The 18,815-nt window shown below is 37.9% G+C and overlaps 2 protein-coding genes across 3 annotated transcripts; both read right to left on the bottom strand.

Moving 5' to 3' along the window:
• Nucleotides 1-1,777: 1,777 nt before the first annotated feature.
• On the bottom strand, nucleotides 1,778-18,794 carry AK6 (adenylate kinase 6). 2 transcript variants are annotated; one of them, XM_081131593.1, is made up of 5 exons: nucleotides 18,468-18,794; nucleotides 16,413-16,505; nucleotides 7,205-7,263; nucleotides 6,949-7,094; nucleotides 1,778-4,339 (listed from the first exon to the last, which is right to left on the bottom strand). In XM_081131593.1, exons 1-5 carry the CDS (start codon nucleotides 18,493-18,495, stop codon nucleotides 4,147-4,149), a joined length of 519 nt encoding a protein of 172 aa, XP_080987719.1. In that variant the 5' UTR covers nucleotides 18,496-18,794; the 3' UTR covers nucleotides 1,778-4,146. The 2 variants fall into 2 exon arrangements, with proteins under 2 accessions (XP_080987719.1, XP_080987718.1); XM_081131592.1 differs by having other exon boundaries at nucleotides 18,228-18,590.
• TAF9 (TATA-box binding protein associated factor 9) lies at nucleotides 14,663-16,504 on the bottom strand. The gene is made up of 2 exons (XM_081131591.1): nucleotides 16,413-16,504; nucleotides 14,663-15,613 (listed from the first exon to the last, which is right to left on the bottom strand). The coding sequence occupies exon 2, from the start codon at nucleotides 15,594-15,596 to the stop codon at nucleotides 14,802-14,804; it is 795 nt and encodes a 264-aa protein (XP_080987717.1). The 5' UTR covers nucleotides 15,597-15,613; nucleotides 16,413-16,504; the 3' UTR covers nucleotides 14,663-14,801.
• Nucleotides 18,795-18,815: the final 21 nt, after the last annotated feature.

Below are 18,815 nucleotides of genomic sequence, written 5' to 3'. Positions count from 1 at the left end.
TTTTATTGAGATTGAATTTATAGATCAATTTGGGGAAAACTGACATGTTAATAATACTGAGTCTTAAAATTCATGAACATGGTATATCCATCTAATTGGGTCTTTAATTTGAATTTTCAGCATGCAGATATTGCACATATTGTGTTAGACATATATCTCAGTACATCATGCTTTTTGTACTATTGTAAATGGTATTGTTTTAATTTTAATTTCCAATTGTTTGTCACTACTATATGGAAATGCAGTTGACTTTTGTGTATTGGTCTAGTATCCTGTGACCTTGCTAAAAGTCACTTATTAGTTCAAGTTGCTTTTGTGTGGATTCTCTTTGGAATTTCTATATAGGTAATCATGTTGACTGAGAATAGTTTATTTCTTTCAGCTCAGCATGTCTTTATTTTCTTGCTTAATGCACTGGCTAGGACCTCTAGGTTAACCAATATGCTTTTCAAAAAAATAAAAATTTATTGATTTCAGAGAGAGGAAGGGAGGGAGGGAGAGAAACATCAATGATGAGTCATTGATCAGCTGCCTCCTGCATGCCCCCAACTGGGGATGGAGCCCACAACCCAGGCATGTGCCCTGACCAGGAATCAAACCAAGATCTCCTGGATCATAGGTCGATGCTCAACCACTGAGCCACACCAGGTGGGCCCAATATGCTTTTTATTTACTAGTCTTGTTTCACAAATTATTTTTTAACCCTCTTTCCATAAAAATAAACCCCTTAAACAATGAACCTCTGGATGGATTTCAGGGATCTGTGAATCTTCGAAGAATATAAGCAACATTTTGTATCAATATGTAAATCTTTATTTCCTTGGAGTAAGTGGGTTCATAGCTTACACCAGACTTTCAATAGGATTTATGTCATTAAAAGGGTTAAGGAACTAAATTTTAAGTAAAAGTCTAGGTATATATAAAGAATTTTCATGATATTGTTTTTCACATCTACAGCAATAAAGTTATTAAAAAGTGATTTTATTTTTTACCTTGGCTTCTTCTCACTCCATAGGAAAGAATAAACAGTTCTCAGCAATTTTGATCCCTATCACTTTTGTGTTAAAGACAAATTTAAATGTTGGTAAGGATTGGTGGTAGGACATGCTTAGAATGCAGAAGAAATAAAGCTGAAGAAAGGCCAAACCCTTATTTCAAAGCCCCCCCCCCCAATAAAAATATACCAAGAAGGGCATAAGGGGAAAAAATAATTGGTTATGCATGTACTAAAGCTTATTATCTTAAAGCACTCTTGAGAAACTGAATAAATCATATTAAGAAGTCTCATTTACAGAATTATAAAATGATTAAAAATTTGGCATGCTTATCTTTTTATTTTTTTAATTTATTGATGAGAGAGAGAGAGAGAGAAACATCAATTTGTTGTTCCATTTACTTATGTATTTATTCGTTGATTCTTGTATGTGCCCTGACTGGGGATTGAACCTGCAACCTTGGCGTATTGGGATGATGCTCTAATTAACTGAGCTGCTCAGCTGGGGCCAGCACACTTCTTAAGTTTGATTTAAATTATCCTATTTAAACAAAAAGTTAACAAGTAGGTTTGAATAAAACCAGAGACAAACAGTAAATGAGGTTATTTTTAAGACCTTTATCAAACAACTGTAGAGTGTTCAAACATTGTCACAAGTTTCACATGAAAACCTAGGCTGGAATTAGTGAGTATATTAATATTTACAAATTCCCAAAAGGCATGTAGCTGTGTATTAGACTCCATTATCTTCTCTCTGTTGAAGGAAAATCTCATTTTTTGTGAGTCAATATTAGTGTTGAGTAATCACTTGATTAGCAAGAGAATTTAGTGAATCCCGGTAGTGAAATACAAGTCTTCTCAAAAGAGCCATTCATACTACTGAAAATAGTAACAAGCACGTACATATGGTGCTTAGTATGTGCTAAGCACTGTTTAATCCTTACAATAGCCCTGTGAAGTAATTATCCTCATTTTATATGATTGGTAGTACTGGGCACTTTGTGATATTATCCTAGTCCAAGTAATCTTTTTTCTTTATCGCCATACTCCATCTTCAAGGTCCTGCATCCTACATCATTTATCATTTTCTGATACTCATAGTAGAAAATAATTTTTCTCCTATTCTTTCATTGGACTCTCCAATAGGGCACTTGTCACATTCTACCCTATTTGTTTAAAGTGTCCATTTGTGTGTATGTCTTTTTTGCATACTAGGTTAAGATCATCTGGAGGTCAAGAACTTATCTTGGGAGGCCTTCCCAACCAGTGATTTTTATGAGTCTTACACATATATAATAGGCAATCTGTTTATTAAAATGAATTTACTAAATGTCATGTTTGCATATGATTTATCTTTCAGGAATTTACTTGACAGAGAAACTTGCTCATGTACAAAATTACATAAGCATTAGGTAGTGTAACTTAATGGGTAAGAGCCTGCTAGAATGGAATCCTGACTGTGACACTTCCTAGCTGGGATCTGGGGTAAGTCACTTAACCCTTCTGTGCCTTGGTTCTGTCACCTGTAATGGAAGTAATAATACCTACGTTAGATGGTAATCATGTGAATTAAGAGAGTTCACTTTTGAAATGTGTTTGAAATAGTGCCTGGCACATATCAACAAGTTATTCTTTTTTACATCATTGTAATAGTAAAAAGCTGGAAACAACCTAATTGTCTATCAAAGGGGATTGATTAAACCAATAGTAGCACATTCCAAACATTAAAAAGATCAGGGGTCCAAAAAAGACGTACAAATTACTAATAGGTACATGAAAAAAAGTTCAACATCATTAGTCATTAGGGAACTGTAAATCAAAACAAATAGGACAGTATATCCACAGGATGGCTGTTATAAACAGTAGCAAAAGTGTTGGCAAGGATGTGGAGAAATTAGATCCCTACTACATGGATGGTGGGAATGTAAAGTAATGCAACCTCCTTGGGAAACAGTTTGGTATTTGCTCAAAAAGTTAAACTCAGTTGTAATATAACCCAGCAATTTCCTTCCTGGATATACACCCAAGAGAATTGAAAGCAAGTATCCACATAAAACTCGTACACAAATATTCATAGCGTAATTCACAATACCCAAAGTGGATACAACCCAATCGTGCAACTGATGGAATGGTAAACAAAGTGTGGTATAGCCATACTGTGGAATATTATTCCTACCTGTATGACCTTGAAAACATCATTCTAAGAAGCCAGACACAAAAGGCCACATACTGCATGATTGTATTTATATGAAATGTCCAGAATATGCAAATCCATATAGACAAAGATTAATGACAGCAGGGGGCTGGGAGGAAAGAATGGGAAGTGAGTGCTAATGGGTATGGGACCTCTTTTGGGTGGGGTGATGAAAATGTTACAGAATTAGTGGTGATGGTTGTACAGTCTTGTGAATATGTTAAAAACTAGTGGATTGTACACTTTCAAATGGTCAATTTTATGATATGTGAATTATATATTAATTTTTTTAAAAAAAGGATAGGGAGGTATGTAGGTTCTGAGATGGTATAATCTCCAAAACATATTAAATGAAAAAATACAGTTTACATGGTATGCTTAAAAAGTATGTGTACATGTATAACACATGCACTCTGCAGACCTAAAATATCTGAAAAGAAATACAGGTAACATTTTTTCCTTAAGGGAGGGGATCTGAGGGGTGAAAAACAGGGGTGGCCTGGAAGGGAACCCTACCTTTCCAGTATACTCTTTGTACCTTTTGAATTTTATAGAGTGTAAGTATTACCACTCCCCCCCCCCTTTTTTTAAGGGAAGAAATAAAAATGGAAACTGATGCTTTATCTTTAGATTTTTAAGAGATCATGTTCATTCTCTTCTGTATAAACTTAAAAGATATCCATCCACACATCTGGTCAGATTTATTTATTCTTTAGCAGTTGAAGCATTAAACAATGACAGTTTTTATTCTCAACCTTTAATAACATTATATTCATTATACTTGAGATTGTTTAGCTTTCTCATGGAAAAAAACAAAACCAAACATAAGCCTTTATACTATCCACCTACTAGTTCCGCAGCACAGTTTTAATAAGAAAGGTTTACTGATAATTGGATGATTTATATGATGTGGGCAGAGAAATATTAAGAGTGACTATAAAGTGGCCAGTCTTGTAAGTCAAGGGTTATGATCTTTGATCCACTCCTCCATCCACTTCAGTATCTGACTGATATTATCCTCCAGATCTTCTGGTTTGTTGCTGGGCAGCTGATGGACTATTTCTTCCTTGTAGGATGCTAATGCTTCTTCATAAAGAATTTGAAAAATTTCACACTGAACATTATCTTTTAGTTTCTTCTCATTGTAACCTCTAGGAGGCAAAGAGAAGAGAAGCAAACAAATAGCATTAATTGGAGTTTTAGGAACATACCAGAAACTGGACACTTTGGAATACAAGAAAAAAACCACACAAAAATATGTATTATAGTCTTTACCTATTAAAAATAGATAGGCATCTATAAATGAGGGACTTCTTTGACAAGAGGGTTAAACTAAGAAACAATGTTTAGGTTTGTCTGAAGATTCCACCCCCCCAAGATTTTGTGAGCCACTTAGCAAACGTATCTGCCTATCTCAAGCCAGATTCTGAGCTATGAGATAAGAAGTCTGTAGTATGGTCCCAGATTTTAAAAAGAATTAGAGGAGTTACAATATAGACAGATGAAACAAATAGATGGCATATAATAAAATGAAATGCATATGATTAAAATACTATATACTAACTAGGTACTTGATCACACAGATGTATTTCTACTTTACCAATTCCAAAGACATTGAAAAAATAAACTTAAGTACTCTTTAGGCAGATATATAAATTAGCCAACCAATTAGCTAGTGAAAAATATAAAGAAAATTCAGACTTGAATTAGACCTTATAACAATAAAAATTACATGGAACTACTTAAAAGGTGATTAACTTTATGAAAAGACAAGCTATAGAATGGTAGAAAATATCTGCAAATCATGTATCTGGTAAATAAAATACGGTATATTCATATAATGGAATTTTATTTGGCAATAAAAAAGGAAATAAAGTGAAGTACTGGTTCACGCTGATAACTCAGATGAATCCTGAAAACATTACACTGAGTGAAAAAAGGCAGACACAAAAGACCACACATACTATATGATTTCATTCGATGAAAGGTCCAGAATAGGCAAATTTAAAGAGATAGAAAGTAAATTACTAGTTGCTTAAGGCTGGGGGACTGATGGGAAATGGAGAGTGACTAATGGATACAGGTGTGTTTTTTGGGGGAGGGGGGGGTGAACATTTTCAAAAACTGGTTGTAGTAATAATGGATGCATACCTCTGAATATACTAAAAACCACTGAATTGTACATTTCAAGTGGGTGAATTGTATGGTATGTGAATGTATCTGAATAGAGCTTTTTTTTTTTTTTTTTTTAAAGTAATATAACTTTTCAGTGGCTAAAAACAAGACTAGCTCTCATAGTTTTTTCATGCCTTAGTCTTTGGCTATTTATGAAAAAAAGTAATTTTTAAATTGATTGTAGAGAGAGAGGAAGGGGAAGAGAGAGAAACATTGATTTGTTCCACTTTATTATACATTCATTGGTTGATATATATATATATTTTTTAAACATATCTTTATTGATTTCAGAGTAAAGGAGGGGAAGAGAGAGAAATAGAAACATCAGTGATCCGAGAGTCATTGATCGGCTGCCTAGCCCGCAACCCAGGCATGTGCCCTGACCAGGAATCGAACCCTGATCTCCTGGATCCTAGGTAGATGCTCAACCGCTGAGCCACGCCCGGCCGGGTGATTTTTTTTTTTTAATATATCTTTATTGATTTGAGAAAGAGGAAGGGAGAGGGAGAGATAGAAACATCAATGATGAGAGAGTCATTGGTCAGCTGCCTACTGCACACCCCCAACTGGGAATTGAGCCTGCAACCCGGGCATGCGCCCTGACCAGGAACTGAACCGTCATCTCCTGGATCTTAGGTTGATGCTCAACCGCTTGAGCCATGCCCAGCCGGGCTCATTGGTTGATTCTTGTATGTGCCCTGACTGGGGATCGAACTCACAACCTTGGCATATTGGGATGATACTCTAACCAACTAAGCTACCCGGCCAGGGCATAACAGTCATTTTTTAATAGAATTTTAAATTGTCTTGTTTGAGAAAAAAGCACATGTACCATATGGTCTCTATTCTCTGTTCAAATACTTGTCTAGGCTTTCCACTGATTAGAGGAAAATGATGGAAGTTTCAGGTCTAGTTTCAACCTAACTTTCCCTATGTGTTTGCTCCTATACTCCTTTGTGCAAGGATTTTGCAAGTATCCCATCCAATGGTGGTCAGTCAGAGCTGACTCAGGGAGAACCACAAATTCTGAATCTGACCTTAGACCAATATCTGGAGTTTTCTTTCCTGAGACTGCCCTCTAAATTCCTCTTAGAACTCCCATCTTCCCACAGCTTGAATCAAGACAGTGGGAAAATGTTTTCCTCACAAATGTATTTTGTTTGTTTTGTTATTCTGGACTGTGATATTCTCTTGGAGGAACTACTGCAAATATATTTTAAAGTTTGTGAAATGTTGAATTATCTTGTTAGTTTTTCGTAAGCTTTCCCATTCCTGTTATGAGAATAATTTGGGTAATGTTCATTCAGTAGCAAAGAATGTGTTAGTGACTTGGCTGATTTCCTAGGAAGGTTTATATTAAGGCAAAAGCATATTATGCAGGGTTGCTACACAGTACATTTTAATCTGTCATGTGAGACACTCACTCACGGTTACACAAATGTGTCATTTTCCTTGAGATTTGGAATGTTGGTGCACTACAGACTTGGTTCATAGAGACTAAATAAAGCAGTCACACTGGCCAATTTCTGAATCGAAATAAAAGTTTATATTATACTATAAGAATTCAGTGTAGTTCCTTTCTTACCTTGTTTCAAGTCTTTTGTACAATACACTGTTATCTGTTTTTAGCACAAAAACTATATGAAACCAGCGTTCAGGGAAGAAATCACAACCATGGTAATCAACAATAACTCCACCTTCACTCATTTGGTTTTCTAACTCATCAACTACCTGTAAGAAAGGTGGAGAGAAAAAAAGATGAGTGCTTCTTAAAAAAACTGATGTCAACTCTCCTAATACATTTTTTTAAATGTATATTTTATTAAAAAAATTATACATACTTTATCTTCATCTAAAATGGGACAATCATACTCTTCATCATAGCCATCATATAACTGCCCTGAAAGAGATTTACATTGGCTTGTTAGTGTTTTCTAAGTAACTTTCAGTAACATTCAATTAATTCTAGACTTTAGGAAGGAAAATATATCATTAGTTACTCTTTTTAGAGACAGTGGAGGGCATTAACACAGTAAGTATCACATGGATACTGTGAAAAATACTAGTAAGTTAAAATTTTGTCTAGAGGGAAACTTGGATGGCCACATATCTGAAACTGTTTTAGCTATCAAAATTGAAACCAGCCTGGCCAGTGTAGCTCAGTGGTTAAGTGTCGACCCATGTATCAAGAGGTCCCCCGGTTTGATTCCCTGTCAGGGCACAGGCCTGGGTTTGGGGCTCAATCTCCAGCAGGGGGCGTATAGGAGGCAGCCAATCGATGTTGATGCATGGATGTTTCTGTCTCTCCCTCCCTCTTCCTCTCTCTAAAATCTATAAAACATTTTAAAAAAACAATATAGGGGCTATCATTTATTTAAAAAGTTGAAACCAACTAAAGAATTAATAGCAGCTAATTTCTGAATTTGTGGGGCTTTTAGAAGAGAACAGCATTACTTTTGGTGACCTATGGATTAGTGGGAAGAGGGGGCTCATGGATACAAACACTCACACACATTAAGTTCCAAACTTTGTAGCCAAGGATATGAAACTTTTTGAAAACAGGTTCTCGATTCCAGAGATGAGCCCTTTTGCCATTGAGGTCACATCTTCACAGGGTTTGGGGAAGGAGAGTCAGTATCCAGATGCTCCTGATGAGCAGTATCTTTACTTCTAGATACCCAACATCCCCAAAAGTCAAGGGTTAAATGTCTTATTTCAGAAGGCAAAACAAGAATGATGGACAGTCTAAAGAAGGCAGATTTAAATCTAACAGCATTCCAGGGTACATTTGAGATCTTGCATCCCAGCATATCTTCAGCTTGGTTCAAATAAACTCATAAAAAATAAAAAGATTCCAACAAATCAAAGCTGGCTTTCAAAGTGAGTCTTTCTTACTTCAGCAGGTGAGACATACCAATCCCACCTTCCCCTGAATCTCTAGGAGGTATGTAATAAAGCAGGCTAAGATCATCCTTCTAGCTATCCCTAAGGGCATGCTACAGTCTTCCCATCTCTTCCCCCTTTAATATTTTGGCATAGGTTGAAAGTAGGTTAAAATGAGCATAAGTTCTGAATTGAAAAAAGGGTAGTCCCGAGGGTTAGTGGAAGGCCAGAGGCAGTGAAGGCCAGAGGCAGTTGTAACTTTGTCTTGTCTGGAGGGTCTCTGGATTGATTCAGGGTACCAGCCACCCACCTCTCCAGCTCCCTAATGTGGCCTTTGTCTCCTTGGGCAGAAACTCTATCAGCCTAGAAAATTAAACTGTCTTGGTGTGGGGAAAACTGGTTAACAATTTAGAAAACAATCTAAATCTTTATGCCACAAACTAGGTGGGTTGAAGGGTTAAGTTCTTAATTACAAAGATAACTAGTAAAAAATTTATATAATCTGTAAAGGAATGATTTGTTTGAGTTTGTGAAGGAATATAATGACTAAAACATGTTAAATCTCTGTTCAATGAAAAATAATGTAACAGAAATGAGTGGGAGAAATATTTTGTAGGACAAAGGACTGAAATGTGGATTATACAAAGACCTTAAAAATCAAGATTAAAAAAAGCTTAACAATAAGAATTCACACAGGACAGAAAAGAGAGTAAAAATATATGAAAAGCAAGTTGGACTTCCCAGCTATTAAAGAGTGTAAATTAAAATAAGCCTTTATATGCCTGTTATGTTAGTTGAATGTGTACATATATAGTAAATCAACTCTAGAAATGTATTTTAAAAATAACTTGAAAAAGAAAAATCTACCCATTTGGATTTCCTCTATCATTTAATTTTTTTTTCTTTTTTAAAAATATCTTTATTGATTTCAGAGAGAGGAAGGGAGAGGGAGAGAGAGAGATAGAAACATCAATGATGAGAGAACCATTGATCGGCTGCAGCCCACAACCCGGGGATGTGCCCTGACCAGGAATCGAACCCTGATCGCCTGTATTGTAGGTCGATGCTCAACCGCTGAGCCACGCCTGGCTAGGCTCTATCATTTAATTTCTAATCATAAAAAGATTGTGATAATTAAGAATGTTCAGTAAGCCCTGGCTCACTGGTTAAGAGTGTCAGACCACCGGGTTTCGGGTTCAATTGCCAGTCAAGGAAATGTACCTGGGTTGTGGGTTCACTCCCCAGCCCCGGTCATGCGGGAGGCAACCAGTCGATGTATCTCTCACATCAATGTTTCTCTCTCTCTCCCCCTTTTCCCCCCTCCCTTCCACTTTCTTTCAAAAAGCAATGGAAAAAATACCCTCAGGTGAGGATTAACAACAAAAAAAATGTTCAAAAAAAATGTTCAATAGTGGAAATAGTTAAATCTTGATACACTAAGTTGATGAAATACTATGTAATTAAATAAAGTTCAAGAAATAAGTATTAGGTAGTTAAAAATACTATGTAGTATAGACTAAATAGCAACATGATAAATGCTTATACGTGGTAAAACAAAAAGAATTCAAGGTTGTCTGAAATAGGGACAAAGATTGGAAGAAAAACAAAAGATGGAAATAAGTAGAATTTGGAGTAGTTTTTCTGTGTATTATTTTTACAGTATTGTTGGTTTTTTTACAGGCCACAAAATCTAATAATAGCTATAGTTGATTCTGTACTGTGTGGGGAGTCTGCAGTAGATAAATGCTGAGGTTCCTTCATATTTTAAATCCTTGACTCTTTTTAAATTTTTTTTATTTTGAATCCTCACCAGAGGATGTTTTTTATTGACTTGAGAAACATCGATGTGAGAGTGAAACATTGATCAGTTACCTCCTTACACACCCAGACAGGGGATCAAGCTCAAAACCTGGGTATAGCCAGGCTGGTGTGGCAAAGTGGTTGAGCATTGACCTATGATCCAGGAGATTGCAGTTCAATTCCTGGTCAGGGAACATGCCCAGGCTTCGGGCTCCATCCCCAGCAGGGGGCGTACAGGAGGCAGTGGATCAATGCCTCATCATTGATGTTTCTCACTCTCTTCCTCTCCCTGAAGTCAATAAAGATGTATTTTTAAAAACAAACAAAAAAACACCTGGGTACAAGCCCTGACTGGGAATTGGTTGAACTCACCACCTTTTGGTGTAAGGGACGACACACCAACCCAGCCACACTGGCCAGGACTAAACCCTTGACTCTTAAAAGACTAGTGAAATCTTCTAAAATATATCCTGTCTAATATACAGACAACTATTTCAGCATTAACTTTTAAAGTCTGTACTGCAATACTGAAATGCAGGATGTTAAATCATGTTAATACACTGTACTTTAATAAAATAGTGTAATCCAAGCTTTCAAGCATTCATTTCAAAAGCCATTTTATCAAACACTATGTATCAGTGACTTAGGGGTAATGAAGATGTAATAGTGAACAAAAAAAACAAGAAAAATAAGTATAGTCCTTACAGAGTTTACAATAAAATGAGAGGGGACAGGTAAGCAACTTGGAAATTTTAATATTATGGTTCATGGTGCTATGGGAGCAACAGGAGTGGCACCTATTATGTTAAGAATATAAACAAGGGATATCAGGAAAGTCTTGGAGAGAGTGACTTCTAAGTGGAAAATTGAAGCAGTAAGCTAGCGGGGGGGGGGGGGGGGTAGGTAGGGAAGACTATTCTTAAAGGAGAAATCAAGATATTCAAAGGCAGAGAGACTAGGGAGGGCAGACTTTTTAAAGGAGGGAAAGTCTTTCAGAATAGTTAGGAAATAGGTGGTAAGGGGTCAGGTAAACTGAGGCCAGGTCAAAAGGGCCTTGAAGGCTGCAATGAGTTTAGACGTTAGCCTAAGGCAAAGGAAAATCATGAAAGCATTTTAAGCATGAAATGACGTGGTCAATTTCAATTTTTAAAACTCATTTTGATTTGTAAAAACAATTTGGAAGGAAGTGAATCTCCAGAAGCATGGATACCATATCAAAGTTCCTATAGAATTTTAAGTAAGTGATGATTATAACCTGTATTATAGGGAATGGACAGAAATGGATGGATTCTAAACTTCATTTCAAATTTCCCAAAAAAGCAGAAAAATTTACACTACTTCAGAAAGTTTCAATCTGAGATCAAATTTATAGTTGTCTATACACAGGATCTGAATCTAGCACAGATGAGAGGCTTGCTTTACATTACCAAATGCTTAGAAAATTATATTTTCTAAACAAAATTTGTAATTTATTTGAAGTTATATTACTTGCAGGAAAAAAATCAATTGTGGAGCCAGAGTTAAAAGGCTAAGTTCTTACCTTAGACGGCCTCTCTAGCTGCTGTTAGTCAAACTATAAAATCATGTTTTCTTTACTGCCATCTTAGAATTTATACCTGAAAGCTGTCTTTTGAAGACACTGGGATGCTAGTTATCTATTTTGATGCTGTTGCCTATACTTAAGACATTTCCAGATTTTTTTCCTTTAGAAAATATTTATCTCAATCCAAGAAGCTTATAACTATAATGCAATCAGTACATGTTAGTTGATTTAGAAGGACTGAATACTTTGACACCTGGCCTTCTATGTAGAGAAACGAGCAAGGAATTCTGCTTAGTTAACACCAAAGATGTGACATTTGGGTTGGGCTTTTTAGAGTTGTTTGTAAGGCATACAAGGGCATCTACAGGTAAGGGAAAGGCATACATAAAGACATGAAGGTGGAAAATTCCCAGTGTGTTTGAGAAGCAATAGCTCACTGTGGTAACTGAAGGGGACCTAGGGGAGAGTGGCTGCAGGTAAGGCTGAGGGTAGACTGGGGCCAGTTCATAATCTCCTATAATTTATTAAGGAGGGCGGACTTTATAAGTAAAAAGTTCAAGTCATGTTATTCCCACTCCCTGTATTATAAAGGACATGATGGTGTAAAAGAGGAAGGTAAGAGATACTGAAGAGTAGGAGATTCAGCACAAAGGTCTTGAGAATGGGCTAAGGGTACCACAGGAACACAGCACCAAGTCTTAGGAATGGGATAGTAGCCATAGGGATTTTTCAGACAGACCATCAAGACTTAAAGGCCAACTGGATCTGTGTAGTATGAATGTGTTTGGATCTGTGGGGGAACAGGAATTAGGAGTGGGCAAGGAGTCAGGGATAACTTTAGAGCATGTGCTTTTTACACACACTAATTTGGAGGTGTCTGGGAACGATCCAGAGGGCTAAATTTAAGTGTCTAGAAATTGGGCTGTTAATTATAAACTTAAGAGTCATCAGTAAAAGGGAGTGACTATTCCTGAGTGAGATTACTAGAGGGAGGGGCAAAATTACAAGATGGCTGCAATGAAACATGGAAAGAGGTATATGGTGGGAGGGAGAGGACAGTGTTAGAGAAGCCAATGGAGAAGTTAGTTTCAAAGTCTTCCAGTGGAGGAGAAAAAATGGGACTCATGAGAGGTTAGAGTGAGGATGGCAAACTTTTGGAAAGGGCAAGATAGTAAATACTTAGGCTTTGTGAGCTAATCTTTAGTTAGTGGTTCCTATAAGAACAGCAGCAGATTGCCAACCACTAGGTTAGAAACAGATCAAGATTATAAGTATTGAGGGCCCAGTTATGCTTTACAACCTCTATTTGAAATGGATCCAATATCAATATAATATTACTTTGTCTGGACGTACAGACATCCTGGGGTTAGGAACAGAGGCTTCAGACTGATAAACTGGTGGCAGGAAAATTAAGGATGCTAAATGTAATTAAATGATTGCATATGGGAAAGGATATCAAGTGAGGAGGAATCTGAGAGACTGGAAGAACAGGGATAAGGAAAGCATTCTTAGTCACACAATGTTTAAGACTCTCAATAGTTTCATAAACCTTAATTTCCCAACTGATTTTTCCTGCCAGGGTTCTAAATGGCATAAAGATGGTCCGTTACAGTTGACCCTTGAACAATGCTGGGTTTAAGGGGACCAACCTCCCACAAAGTAAAAAATCCATGTATACTAGTCAGCCCTCCACATAAGCGGATTCCCAACCACGGATGCAAACTGCACGTCAATTGAAAAATCCGCATATAAAGGGACCCGTGCAATTCAAACCCATGCTGTGAAGGCCAACTGTAATAGAGCAATTCAATGTGATTATTAGGATGGCAATAAACATCCACTTAGTTGTTTAAAACCAGTTTGTTTGTTTTTCTTTAGTCTTATTTATAGCAGTTTCTCAACTTCAAGTACTGACATTTTGAGTTTGGCAATTCTCTTATGGGAGTGGAAGATGTGAATTGTGGGAAGTTCAGCAGAATCACTACCCATTAGATGTCACTAGCAACTCCTCTAACCCCAGTTGTGACTACCAAAAATGTCTCCCGAAATTGCCAAATGTTAAGCAATGTTAAATTGTATAGGTGAGATTAAACTGGAAGACATGACTGAAAATGACTACAGTATGTGAGTCAAATCACTTGTCAAAAACTGTAAAGTTCAACAGGCAAAGAAACAAAACCAGATTTCATAGAGGTATAAAATGGAGACTTACGAGCTATGTACAATAGCCAGTAATGACCTAAGTTTAACTAACTATAACTTAAATGCCAGACCTGGATTAAAAATATGAGCATGATAGCCATGGACGGTGTGGCTCTCAGTTGGAACATCGTCCTGTATGCCAAAGGGTCACGGGTTCAATTCCTAGTCAGGGCACATACCCGGGTTTGGGTTCGATCCAGGGTCAGGGTGCATGTGGGAGACAACCAAGCAATGTTTTGCTCTCACACTGATGTTTCTCTCTCTAAAATCAATAAAAGCATGTCCTCGGGTGAGGATTAAAAATATATATATACGCACACATATGAGCATGACAGTGACTTATATCAAGAATATATGGCAAGCAAAAATGCAAAAAACTGACCTGAAAAGGGGATACTAGAAAAAATTTAAAGTGAGGAAATAATGGGAGACACATAGGGCCCTTAAATATAGCCAAAGGTATTGAAAAATAGGACCTAGGAAGAACTTGGGCAATTGAGGAAGATAAGTCCAAACAGATGAGGATTCACTATGAATAAAAATCCTGACCAAGTATTCTCTCCAAAAAGGAAACATGGTTATACTTCAGTAATATGAGAGACTGGCCTGTAAGAGTGACATATACTAGAGATCATACTATGATTTAAACATCGGAAGACACTAGAGATGACACTCTAGTCGTCATGAACAGACTGCAACAATTGAAGTTGTTACAACTAGTATTCCTGTTGGTGATAATGGGTAAAATTGCTTCTAAAAATGTAATTGCCAAAGTACCAACAATCAAATTGATGACAATTTTATTTCTTACACTTAAAGGCTAATGAAAATCCATTATAAATTCTATTAAAGAAAATACAACATCTCAATTAAAAACTATGGTAACTGTATTTACTCATTAAATACTATTATGTTTTCTAAAACACAACTTGAAAACATCTGGCATGCATGTTTAATCTCAGTACAGCGGATTCAAGATCAAGTATACATGTTACATGCATCAAGACTAATTACAAATTATCATAGTCATCGTCATCGTCATCGTCATCATCATCATCTTCACGTTTTCTTTTCATTGCATTTGATGATTCACTGGCAGTATTTTGTGATGACACCATGTTAGTGGTGATAAGAATGTTTTTGGACCCAATCAATGATGGGTTAATCAGAACATTCTGAACTGCTGATGTTGCAGGAATTGATGCTTTTACAGCTGGGGACTGTGAAGTGGGCATCTGTACTGTAAACCTTTGCCCTGTGAGGGACATTGGAGTCCCTACTTTAGTTGAAACTGACATGGTTTGTGGGGTTGGTGTGCCAAGTGTGGGAGTACTTGGTCTGCTGGTAACTGAACCAACACTTAACCGTGGAACTGTTATTCTTCCTGCAGAAGTAGATGCCTTTTTTTGTAAAGACTTAAGTCTATAGTTTGGAGCAGTCAAACAATATCTATCAGGTGGCAATCTAGGACCTGAATATGGCTTGATCAATGGCAACGGGGTTTGATTTCTTTGCCTTGCAATATCTAATAAAAAATCTCTTGGGGGAGGAGAGGTAAAAGACTGGTCAGCACGACACTGGATTGCCAATCGCACATCATCTGCATCAACAGTAGCTTTCTTAGCATGGCTTGAATAAATTTTTGCATCATCTAGAATTGTGGTCACATATCGGAAGGCAAACTCCAACATCTGATTTATAACTCTCGGCTCATATTCTGTAATCCCCATATCCTTCAGGATTTGTGCCATCATCTGTGCATCTTTCGGCATGCTCTTGGGAGAAGCCATCTTGCCAGACTCCATGATATCCGGTGATCAGACTTTAGATCATTTGAAAAAAATATGTACATTAGATCAAACCTGAAATAGTTACTTTAGTAGCAACTGTCAGGAACTTAAAAATTTTTTAATGTCATATGTTTAAAAACATATTTAAATTTTAAAAATGTTAATATTTATAAAATCTTTTTAATTTTAATGAGGCACACTTAAAGTTCCCTTTACTTAAATTCACTGAGTTTCTACCCAGTACAAATCATTATAGAATATAAAAAGATGAAGCTACAATAACGAAGTGATAAAGATTGAGGGGAAACAGGGTAAAATAAGTAAAAACGTATCATTTTGGAATATGTGCAGTTTCGTGCAGACATGCAACTATCAAATTAAGCTAGGAAAAAACCCCATAGGACAGTCATGTCCTGCGGCCTGAGTTCAGAATAATCTTTCCTTCCAGTGATATCAATATAATCACTGTCTCCATAGACATGCTTAGCACCACCTCAACCTTTATGTGTTCACCTATCTCAAAACATTCTCCCTCTTCCTCATATTCAGACTCTACAAATCCTTAAGTCCGATCAATCTTTTCATGAAAGCCTTCCCAATTATTACTATCCACAAGAACTGCTACCCAATTGGGAGGCAATGTAATGATCAAAATAACCAGGGCACAGCTTTAATTACTTAACACCTTCAATTTTTATGGGTCCCCAACAGAGTAAAAATTCCTTAATGCCAATCTTTCTCTGCTTTTTGTACCCTCTCACAGTATAATACTAATACTCCATTATCTTTCTCTCTTTTTAAAAACAAATTTAACACCAAAATGTCCCTTACCTTCTCGAGCTAAATCACCCACATTAATGTATTTCAGTCCCGATCTTGATGCAAGTTCTTTGCCTAGTGTGGTTTTTCCAACCCCTGGTGTACCTGTAAGACAAGCCACAGAAAACACTGTTCATGAAATACTTATTAGACTTTACCCACTTATCTGCCCTTCTTTTCTTAGCAAATGAGGCCCTGGCTGGGTAGCTCAGTTGGTTAGAGCGTCGTCCCCATATGCCAAGGTTGTGGGTTTGATCCTTGGTCAAGGCACATACAAGAATCAAGCAATGAATGCATAAATAAGTAGAACAACAAATTGATGTATGTGTGTGTTTCTCTCTAAATTTAAAATTCTTACAACTGAAATAAAATTTTGTAATTAGCCATTCTCTGCGAATCAACATAACCAAAGCCTGTGGGATGTCAGAACCTCACCAGTGTATCTGATTCTATTGGAAGTGGGGCTTGGGTGACTTTGATATCAATTCACAGACTGCCTGCCACCACCATGGAAATTTCCAGAGTAAAACTAGCCATCTCAAATAAATTAACATCATTATTTATTTTTTAAAATTAAGGAATTGTTCATGGAAAAAATTTAAGCAGTATGAAAGACAAATCGCATTTCCACTAGTGACTATCCCTATACTCTTCCTTGGAGGCAACCACGGTAAACAAGTTTCTTATATATCTTTCCAAAGAAGTGCTATGCATATGTTTGGTATACATTCATGCATATGTATATCTATATCTGATAACATCCTATATGTATATATACACACACGTGTACATATTCTGTGCATATATACATTCCCTTTTACATAAACGGCAATCCTACACGTGGTTTTTCACTTTCCCTTTCTAGTATCTATTGTATTTCAAGATAATCAAAGGCATAATTTTCAGCTGTTCACGTTTAGGTTTAATGCCACTGAAATAATAAAACTGGATCATTATAACCCAAGATAACAGGGATAAATCAAGTCTCTATATACAAGACAGTAACATTTACCTCAAATCCACTATAATACATCAAGTTTGAACCCTGAAGTCACCATGTTGTCAATAAAATGCTCACATTCAGGTTTCTGACAATATGGTTTAATATTAAAAACCAGGACACTGTCTGCCCCAAACAATTCACATGTTGTACAATTTTCCCCTTACAAAATCTCAAAGGCTAAACATTAATTTGTTGAGGTTAACCTGCAGCGCTCAGAAACAGACAAAAATTGTGCGAGGCCAACAAACTTATGTTTTGTTAAAGCGATAAACTTTATGGCTTTTTTCCCCACAAAGAACGTTTCAAAATCGCTGTCTTACAATACTGTCTACACTCATTAGATTTTCCATGAAAAATTTTAAAAACCGAGCTCAAGTCGTTACGCGGCATTTTCGTTCCGCTCACACGTAACAGGCCCCTCAGAGCAGGGATCCAAAGACCCAGAAGGCACCCCGCGGGCACTACCGCATCCCTACACGAGACGACCAGGTCTGCTCGGGAGATGTACATTCTTCTTGCAAGAAAAAGGAAAAAAAGTCTCTGGTGTTAACTCAACAGACATATATACAGAGCAAATGAGTCACCCCATGCCACAAGCATCCGAACTCTCTTACTGAACGCTCACTCGCGATACAAGGAAAAATGAAACACCGCCCAGGAAGGCCTAAGGACTAGGCACCCGCTGCTAACCGATCTACTAACAGGATCTCGCCAAAAGGCAAAGACAACCCAGCCCAAAAAAATATCAACATCCATTTTACACACAAAAACCAGACTCCGAACTATCTGACAGCCTGCCGGAACGGGGAGCTGGACTGGTTTACCTTGCTCCACTTCACCGAGCAGCCACGGGCCGACAGAACCGGCGCCCCGGGCCCCTCCCCCCTCCCGCGCAACGGTCTCGAGGGCCGGGTCTCGGGGCCCCAACAACTGCCACGCCAGGCGGCCCTCGACTAGCCTCGGAGCGAAACACTGAGCGCTCCCGCTCCGGGCGCCCGAAGCCCCAGAACACTCGGCGTCCGGCCTGCCCCGCCACCCAGCCCCGCCCTGCCGCGCGCCCTGACCCGTGAGCAGGATGTTCGGAAGCAACATGGTCCTCAACTCGACGGCTCTGGAAACCCCGGCACAAGGGCCCTAAGCACAACAGGGAGGAGCCGGAAGGGGCGAGCGGTGGCGAGCGCCTGTGGCCCCAGAGTCATCGAGGCCCAGCGCAGCGCTCGCGATCCATCTCCGCCTTCCAGTCACAGACCACTGGTTACCGGGCCTTCTATGACACACTATCACCGCAGGGTTCCAGACAGGGAAATAGGGGGAGACAGCGATTCGAGTCAGGCAGTACGCTGGATACCTAAGTCACTCACTCCTTTGGCGGCCCCCGCCCTTCGCGCTGTGTCGCGGAAGCGCCGAGCGGT

Source organism: Miniopterus schreibersii, assembly GCF_964146895.1.
Source record: "Miniopterus schreibersii genome assembly, chromosome: 3".
In the NCBI taxonomy this organism is placed as follows: Eukaryota; Metazoa; Chordata; class Mammalia; order Chiroptera; family Miniopteridae; genus Miniopterus; species Miniopterus schreibersii.
Note: the sequence above shows the minus strand (reverse complement) of the source record. Positions and strands in the feature narration are given on the sequence as shown.